This window comes from Athene cunicularia (assembly GCF_003259725.1).
Source record: "Athene cunicularia isolate RWA chromosome 15 unlocalized genomic scaffold, athCun1 chr15_part1, whole genome shotgun sequence".
Lineage (NCBI taxonomy): Eukaryota > Metazoa > Chordata > Aves > Strigiformes > Strigidae > Athene > Athene cunicularia.
In genome coordinates, this window is record NW_020799121.1 from 3,697,252 (window position 1) to 3,706,687 (window position 9,436).

General features: G+C 55.8%; 1 protein-coding gene across 1 annotated transcript in view; it reads left to right on the forward strand.

The window, feature by feature from the left end:
- SRRM4 (serine/arginine repetitive matrix 4) overlaps positions 1 to 7,148 on the forward strand; it is a 50,115-nt gene extending 42,967 nt beyond the window's left edge. The window contains 3 exon segments of the mRNA XM_026859637.1: positions 328 to 474; positions 1,080 to 1,177; positions 1,180 to 7,148. Coding sequence (XP_026715438.1) covers positions 328 to 474; positions 1,080 to 1,177; positions 1,180 to 1,280 — 346 coding nt within the window. The 3' untranslated portion in view covers positions 1,281 to 7,148.
- Positions 7,149 to 9,436: the final 2,288 nt, after the last annotated feature.

Below are 9,436 nucleotides of genomic sequence, written 5' to 3' on the forward strand. Positions count from 1 at the left end.
GTGCGGCACGGCCAGCAAGAGCAATTTTAGTAGAGATAAGTACAGAGTGTATCCACAGACACAGGTATGTGGAAGCCATCTTAGCTTGGCAGCACAGGACCACCAGGAGACACTGCTGAAACCCCAAACGCAATTAGCAGGTGTCCATCTGTCCAGCCAGTTGAATGTCCCTTTGTCCAGCTCAGTGAGTGTGTGCAGGGCTGGTGCCACTTTGGTTAGAGTGGTCCCTTTTGGAGCTGAGTGTCCTCCGCTCACCTGTGCCTCCACATCCAAAACCTACCCCACAACAACCCAGCAGTGACTGTTTCCAACGCGTGCCTTCCCCAGAGACCGTGAGCGAGAGCACAAGTACAGCTCCAGTGAGAAGGAGTCGCACAGGGAACGTGACCGGCAGCGGCGGCGACGGTCCTATTCGCCCCTGAGGAAACGCAGGAGAGACTCTCCCAGCCACCTCGAAGCTCGGCGCATCACCAGGTAAGGCCATGCAGCCCCATGGTTGGGAGGCAGGCTCAGCTGGCGCTCCCCAGGGGGATGTGGGCTGTCCTTGGGTCCCAGCACTTGCCAGTGGACGTTTCTACAGGAGAAGACCCGTTTCCCAATACTGATGAGCAGGCCCTTCTGCCCCTCCTACAGCATGGGGATTGCCAGCTACAGGCAGAGGGAGGATGGGGCAGGGGGGTCTCATTTACAGGAGCTGAATCCAAAAGGCAGATGAAATCAGAGCAGGGACTCACCCATCACGTGTCAGGAGCATCCCCCACAGGTTTTTGTTTCACCCTCTCCGGTGGTAAATGTCCCACACTGCTGAGAGTCAAATATGGACTCTAACCTTCACACTGAGGGCTCTTTGGGACAAGACCGAGCAGAGCCCAGCCTCAGACTTGGTGCCTGGGACATTCCCCAGGGCTGTGGGAGTGGGTGGTTTGAATCCCAAGGCCTGTCAGCAACCAGATCTCTTTTTTTCTTTTAAACAGTCACGTTTTGAGGGAGTGTGTGCAGAGTAAACAGTGCTTTGTGGAGATTTTGGCCGTAAATCTGCCCTTGTGTTGCTGGTAACCCGTGTCTCTCTGTCCCCACAGCGCCCGCAAACGCCCCATCCCCTACTACCGCCCCAGTCCCTCCTCCTCCAGCAGCGCCAGCAGCTACTCCTCCTGGTACAGCAGCTTCAGCCGCTCCCCGAGGAGGGCAGGAGCCGCAGTCGGAGTTCGGGCCCCAGGAGCAGCCGCAGCAGGAGCAGGAGCTCTGACTCAGGAGGCAGCTCCGACAGCCTGCGGCGCTAGGGAGTGCCGCGGACCGGCTCGTGTGCTGGCGTCGCCTCCAAATTCCTGGCATTCTCCGCTTCCTTCCCACCTGCCTGGCCATCGATAGCAATCATCCCCAGTACTGATGTGGTGGCAGTGCCGGGTCCCCCTTCCCCGGTCCGGAGTAGGAGCCCTTGTGCGCCCGGCGCAGCCCCCTCGGCACCTCTCGGGGTGGGTGGATCGGGCCCGGCTCCCCAGGCCAGGGCTGGCAGAGGGCTCGGTGCTTCGCAGAGGCTCTGTCAGACAGGCCTGCTCCATCCTCCCTGACGGCCCCGTCTGCCCATCGCTGCCACTCTCCAAAGCACTACCAGCTGGTCCAAAGGAAAGAATTCAGCTCCTTGCCCTTCTGCCAAACCAGGAAACAGCAAATTAATTTCTGTTGGAGGGAGAGACCCGGTTAGGGAGGAATTTGCTGGGAAGCTTTGGTGATGAGTGGGAGTGACCTGTCCCCACCAAGGCAAATACCAGGTCTCTTGGGTCTCTCCTCCAGAGTTTCTGCCCACTCTGCAGCAAGCCTCTCCCATGAGAGAATATTTATTTATTGCTGGTCAGCCAGTCCCTGCTATAAATAGAAGTCTAGAAATCCCTCCTGACGTAATTCCTGGGAAAAAAAAACCACATTCCCTGTCTTTCTCCTGCCCTTTCCTACCAGGTATGCATCATCTTTTGCCGGGTTGTTTTATCCCCCCCAGCACTGTGACTTGCTTGCAGACAAACTGCTGAGGTCTGAAGTAGATGGGGGACCAGTGGGGTACAAGGGAGAGGGGGGCTGGTGCCACACTGTGTGCTGAGGGTCAGGCCAAGGCGTGGGAGATAGGGGCTGGGGGGTTCCCTTCTCGGAGGAACTATCTGGCAGTTTGGGTTTAGGTTCTTCAGAAGGGAGCCTTGCCCTTGGTGTGCAGTGCTGCTGGGACTGTAAGGAGACACACAGACGGCCTAGCTGTGGGGTGTAGGGACAGCACATGGGTTTTAAAAGCCACTACTTGAGCCAGGGGACCCCCATCACCCTTCCTCATAACAGGCAGCAATTTTTAAGCAGCGCCAGGAGGATTTCAGGAAATCATTTCTCCTTGAGACCCTCAGGATCCCCTGAGGCAGGGTTAGCTGCCTCATCTCAGGGCCTGGATGCCCTCGTGCCCAGTTTGTCACTGGGAGGATGGAGCAGTGCAGGGGGGCAGAAAGGACCCCCCACTAATTGCCTGGTTTTCCAAGAAGCCTCGGGCAGCGGCAGGAGAGCCCTGCCTGCCTGGGCGGCCCTGGGCCCCGGGGTTTTGTCTCCCTGCCAGGCCTGCCAGCCCAGCTGCCTGCGCAATTACTGTGTTTTGCAGGGTAACAAAGGCTTCTCCCAGCACAGGCTGAGCTGGTGCTGAGGAGTTTCTTTCTCTTACAACACCTGGGTGCATAAAGACGCTAATTTGGCTTTAAGACTTCCCTCCCTCCCTTTTTCCATCCCCTCCCCTTCCATCCTGCATGATTATTAACGAGTTTGGGCTTAGTGAGTCAAGGAGGTGTGTCATTTAAGTGTCACAGAAAGGGCTAAGTGGAGCCAGCATCTGGTGGAGGAGGAGAGGGGCTTGAAAGAAATGCAACCCCCCGCCAGCTAAAGAGTTACCTACAGTACCCCATCCCGCTGGCAGCTGTAAAGGGGCAAAGCTGCCAGTGGAGGAGGGCCAAGGGCCATGTGGTGTCTGATGGAGCTGGATGGTCGCCTTAGCAAGCACAGAAACCTGTCCTCTCTTGGAAAGCACAGCAGCATGTGGTGTATTTCCACCCGGGTGGTACAAAGGGAAGTTTTATGCCTGGTGTCCCTTTTTCCCCGTATCCTTCCTACTGCTGGTCCCCCTTGTCCTGTGCCTTCAACCCCCAAAGCCCCCCCTTTTCCCAGCCTCTCATCCCCCGCCTTGCTCTCTGCAGGTAATGTGAGGATGAAGGTGGCCAAGGCAGAGCGCTGGGCACTGGTGTGGTCAGTGGCTTGGTGGGGACATGAGTCTGTCTCCTGGGAGGCTGCTTTGGAGGACACAGAGAAAAGTGTTCCTGGTAGGGCTGAGCAAATGCTCTAGGGCTGTGCTTGAGGGATCAAAGCCCTGGAGGGCCACTGCTTCCTCTGCTGTGCTGGCCCTGGCAGCAGCCCCTTGGCCATCTTCTGCAGTGACCTCCCTTTCTTGTAAAGGGCTGAAAACCTCACGCTTCTTCCCCAAAGAGTCTCTCCCAGTCTGATACTGAAACGCCCCATCCTTCTGCTCCCCGAGAAGACCCCAAGGCAGTGATGGGAGCCCAAACCCCAGACCTACCACTTCAAATGTAGCCTCGTGCTACTTAACACCCCCTAACGCACACATGCATCTGTAGCAAGGAAACAGCAAGTCAGGAGGTGAAAAACTAGGAAAGAAAAGAAAAGAGGGGCTTCGTGCAACTGGTGTAAATCTCAAACACAACACTGACTTGAGTTCCTCGTGTCTGGGGATGGATGGTTGAAGCACCACATCAGGGTCAGCAGCACTAACCGACCGTGGGACTGGGGATGACTCTGCGGGGCTGACAGCAGCAGCTCGCGGACCTGTCCGGCTGATCCTGTTTCAAGGACTGCCTCTGCTTGGACAGTCCGTGGCAGCTAAACGCTCCTGGGGATTCCCGAGCAGACTTGCATTGGAGTAAACCTTGTAATTTATTTATTTATTTATTTATTATTATTGTTATTCTATTTTTAATTCTATGTCAGAATGGATGCAGGTGGTCACTGTTACCAGTATTTATTTATTATCTTTTTTTTTTTTTTCCCAAACAATAAGTTATTTTTGGATCTATTTGTTTGTTTGAATGTATCCATGCCATTGTTCTTGTGTAAAGGTTTACAGCGCTGGCCCCTCTCGATGAGGTGGCTGGAGGAGTGACGGTCGCTCCTGCAGCCAACGTGTCCCTTTGTCTGTGCTCTCTGGAGCAGGGCGGAGAACGTGTGATGGACAGAGGCATGCAGGGCAGAGCTGTCTGTGTTCCCATATTAAAATCCAGGGTTTCTCATTAGATTTGTGCAGGAATGCAATGGATGTGACCACAGAAATGGGCCTAGGACCTCACGGAGGTGACAGCGAGGGTCTTCTCGCCAACGAGCTGAGCAGCAGGGCGTTTGTGGTGCTGCAAGGGGAAGTCTCCTCCCGGCCCGTGCTCGCGCCGGCCGGGTGCCAGCTGGCCACTGCTGCTGTTTCCCTTGGCTCCGCAGCCAGCGCACAACCCGAAACTGAGCTGCTCTGCACAGGCACCGCTGGTTTCCCTGGGAGGATGCCGTCGCTAGGACTCCCCTGCCGTGTTTACCGCTGCGCAATGACCCACCCATGGAAAAACTAAAGAAACGAGACTGTGAGAGTGTGATCCGTGCTGAAGATGCTTGCAAAATCCAGCCTCTGGTGACAGGACCTAACCAAGATTGTGTGTGTACGTGTACATGTGCACATGTGCATATACGTTTTCCTCAGTGGTGGTATTTATTTTTTAACTTATTTAAAATTTTTAGTACAACCTGGAACATCACCCTCCCTGTCAGTGGACAGCTGGGTTTTCCGTTGGTTTGTGTGAAGCCCGTGAGCTTTTCTGTCTCTGTGCCTTTTGCCAGTGCTTTTTTTTTAAGGTTGTTTCACTTGTTATTGCTTTTATGGATTGTTTTCTCTGCATCCAGTGTCTCAGGTTGCTGCTGGTGCTTTCTGCAAAGAGCAGCATTCACCTGTGGAAAGGCAACTTGGTCATTTTGGTGTTGGTGAGTCGCTGCTCACCTGTGGTCAGCTGCACGAGGGATGCCCAGGGCCAGCCGCAGCCTCGAGGCTTCAGGAAAATCTCTCAGCCATTTTTTGGAAGCCCTATCTCAGCAGGTTTTGCTTTCCGTAAACACAGAGGCTCTTTCCCACCCACGAGTTTGTTTTCATCCCACAAGTGCCCCAGTTTCCTTCCCCTGGCAGAGCACACATCACAACACCCACTCCCAAATGTCCCCAACCCCAGAGTCGTGCTGTCACCTCTCCCCACTCCCTGGACCTGCCTTGGCTCTGGGTTTGTCACACCAAGAGAGGCTCATCCCACCTCTCCCAACCCCAGCTAGGCTCCAGAAAACCCAACACAATCTCTGCAGGTTTGCTGAAGATAAGGGATATTTTAAAGCACTGTTTTGTTACTTCTTTTCTTCATGGGTTACAGCACTCAGCTGAGCATTTCTTTATGTTGACTGCAACTTTTCTCAATGTTTTTGTTGTTTTGGGGGACTGAATTTGGACCAAATGTCTGCAACAGCCAATCACTGTTATTTTGCTATGCATTGTACATATATTGAACAGGCTGAGAGGATTTAGCTTCTATTTAATATTTATTTCTTCTATTTATTGAGCATTACTTAAAAAAAGATATTGGGTCTTGCCGTTGGGTCCACAAAGGTAGGAGCCTTTGAGGTGTTGCCATGTTCTCATGTTCCAATGTTCTCATTGGAGAGAGGTTATCAGAGAGGTGAATTACTGAGGCTGTCACCTGCTGGCATGGAGGCATCTGGCAGACAAATTAGGCTCATTTAGAGCTCAACCCCCAGCGATTTAGGGAGGAACCTCATTTAGATGGAGATGAGCAAGGCAGGGGAAAATCCTCCATCTTCTTGGACCAGCCTCTATTGACAAATTACAACCCCCTGGAAAGGTGCTGGGTGTTCAGAGGCAACAGACCAGCTGTGGCAGAGGAATAACCCTACTCTTCCTCCTCCACGCCACGTAGGTAGAGCTCCTTAGATTGTCAAGAGATCCCCAGAGATCTCTGATCTCCCACCACTCACCCCATCTCGGCTCTCTAGTTACTGGGGAAAGGGGGGACTTGTCACCCTTTCATTGATGTGAGGAGAGGGATAGGGTTGAAGTGACTTGCTGTGGTCTCTGCCAGGAAGCAAGGATGTCCACCCTGCCCCATCCTGAGACCCTCATCCTCGTGCCATGTCCTACTTTGCCCCCTTCCCTGAGCTTTGTGCCAGAACGAGTAGCTTTGCCCAGGCGTGAGCTCAGGAAAGGTGGCCAGGCCAGGACTGGGGAAGTCTCTCCTGTCCTCTCTGACACAAGCTGGAGCTCACTGCAGGCATCCTCTCCCAGCTTTGAAAAAGCTAAAGTTCACAATCTGTGCCAGTGTCACTCCACCGACACCAGAGCCATGGTCCTCTTCACCTGCAGAGCTGCCTGGGTTGGCAGAGGGTGGATACGGCTCCAGTGTCGGCAGGCGAATGCCCAGTGCGCGGCTGCTCCGCAGAGCTGGCCAGGAGCTGCGCGGTGCTCAGCCTCGGGGCTCTCAGGATATCTGTTTGAGAAAAGGACGGATTCCGGTGCCTAAGTGAAGACTTTGCCCTTTAGTGTCCTGTGGGGTTTTATTACCTCTTTACCAGGGAATGAATAATTCTCATGAGTTTTGCTGCTACCTGGAAGTTTGCACATGACTGGGAGGGTCTCTGAAGCACTGGTACATTCTGCTGTCATAGCAACAGTGTCGTGGTCAAGCATCCCAACTTTTGGGCTGTTGCCTAGAGAACAACACCCTGAACCTCACCAGCCTGGGGGCAGCTGTGCCCCTTCGAAACCCAGGGAATGAAAAGATTGAGTACAAAAGTAAAGATGTGAGAAAAGCTGCGAGGAAAATAGTGTCTCTGTTTTCTCCCCTGTTGGTCAATTCCTTACCACATGGCACCGCTGCATCTGTTCATTTGACTTCACTGTAAAACCCCCTTTGTTCTCCATCAAAATGCATACTGTATTCTTTAGTCTTCCTGGGGTATTTGAGTTGTTAGCCTGGTTAGAAAAAGGGTTCCAATAAAGGTTCAGACAGTATTTCCTTCTCATCGCAGCCCTGTTTGTCATGTTCCTTTTGGATCCGACTGTGCGTGGTGGGATATTTTGGGTTGTTTCAGCTGCTCTGAAGGGAAGGGCATGTGCCTCTTCTCCCAGCTGCCAAGGACTGGCTCCTCAGGGCACTGAAGCAAAAAAAAGTTGTGGGCTAGTATTTCTGGCAGCTCTCCCTTCCCTGCTGGGCCAGGCTTTTGCTGCCCTTTGCCAGGCACTTTGGATCCCCTCGCCCTGTTCAGGCACTGGTAGCCCAAGCCAGAAACGCAGCTGTCCCCCGGTGGAGGTCACTGTTTGGGATCCCTGGTGCTCTCCCCGGGGCTGTGCCCTTCCTTGCCCACACAGCCCTCGTTCCAAGCCGTGCACGATGCTCCCCCACCACAGGGTCCCGCTGCAGTCACCTCCTCAGCAGGAGCTGGGGTACTCCCCCAACTCCCCCATAAGCAACAGGGCAGTGGGGACTCTCCGTCACCCCAGATGATGCCTCTCACCCTGGGGTCCTCCCCTGGACTGGCTGGAAGCCCCACAGGGGAGCAGTAGCACTGCACCAGGCCCCCATGCTGTTCCCAACAGGGCTCAGAGGGGCACCCAGGAAGGGTCTGGCTGCAGCATGGATGGGTCCATGGAGGGGGGAAGCAGGGCAGTGTCTGCAGGTCAGTCGGAGGAGGAGGGAGGCTGCACGGCCACTTCATGCTCCCCAGAACTAATGTTCTGGGGCCAGCTCGGCAGTGAGACACAGCCGGGAGATTTGGAGTGACAACAGGAGCTAAATTGGGATGGCCCAGAGACAGCAAGAGCCGGCGGGAGGGGACGTGTGACTAATCGGGATAAACAAGGCGACAGGGAGGATTCCTAGCCAGGGAGGGAGGGTGGCCTGGAGCTACGCAGGGAATCGTGGGACTGGAGATGTTAGGAGGCTCTTGGAAACATGGCAGGATCATGGGGCACCCCAAAATCTCCTCAGAACTTGTCCCCCTCTCCCCATGGGCTGGTGTTTGCCCGAGTGAGTGCAGAGCTGGGCGTTGAGGTGATCCTGCTCCCCAGCCAAGGCGAGAGGTGCCCAGCTGAGCTCAGGCTCAGTGTGTGGCGATGTCCCCCACAACACCCTGCTGTCATCCCTGGGCAGCAGGAGCCCCCAGCCTGGCAGGGGCAGCTGGGCAGGACAAGATGATGGAGGGGGATGCTCTGCCTCTCCACTGGCAGCTGCCTCCTTGCACCCAGGGGTGCTCAGCCGGCACCTGGGACCTCCCCAGGCATCTCCAGGCATCCCCCTCAGTCCCCAGGGAGACCCTCGTGATGGCTGACTGTCCCCACACATGGTGGGGGTGAAGGAGCTGAGCACAGGGGAGCAGCCCTACCCCACACCATGAGAGGCTGCTCCCTCCCCCAGCGATGCCGCGTCGGTGCAGCATGATTAATGCCCTTGGAGTGACCAGCAGCTGAATTGCTGCACGGCCTGCGCTGCATTAAAGTCTTCCTGCTGTAATTAGTTCCATCAAGTCTATTAGAAAAATTGCAGATGCTAGAGAGAAGGAGCATGAGGCAGAGACAGGAGGGAGGATGCAGCATGAGGAAGTCATCCTGTATCTAGCATGACCCTAGCTGATGACATCCCATCCTCCAGCACATCCCATCGCCCACCAGAGCCGTGCCTGGACCACCTCCATGGGGAGCCCCTTGTCCCCAACAGGTACCCCCTGCTTGCATGGTCGGGGCCTTGTTGCCGGGTGGATGCTGGCCGGGAGCTCACCCGCCACTGCCGCCGCGCCTCTTCCCACGGCGCACTGCCCGCTCCCCGCTGCTGCCCTGTAATTAGCCCCGCCGCAGCGCGGCTGTGATTAACACCTCGCCCTGCCCGTGCACGGCGATTGCGGCAGGGCCGGGGCATGTGGTGGGGCGAGGAGGAGGAGGGCGAGGAGGAGGCAGGTGTTGAGCAGCGCTGTGAGGACCCTGCCCGTCTGCTGCCCGGGGTCCCTCTCCCTTTCTTGCGGTTAGGGGTCATTTCTCGGGGCCTGCCTGGTGAAGGCAGCCGAGGAAGCAGAGCTGGAGCACGGCTTTCCTCCTGCATCCCGCAGGACCCCTCGCACCCGGGCTCTGTGGGCAGTGCTGCATGCTCCTGGCCACAAAAGGGGTCCATCCCCTGCCCCAGCATCCCTCAAACACCCACCTGTGGGGTCCCACCGCCCTCACAGCGCTGCGCTAGGTGTGCCACCGATGACCCATTTCCCAGTACGGCGGGCTGCTCGGTGGCGTGGGGACACGTGGCTTTACAGTGCAGGGAGCAGCATG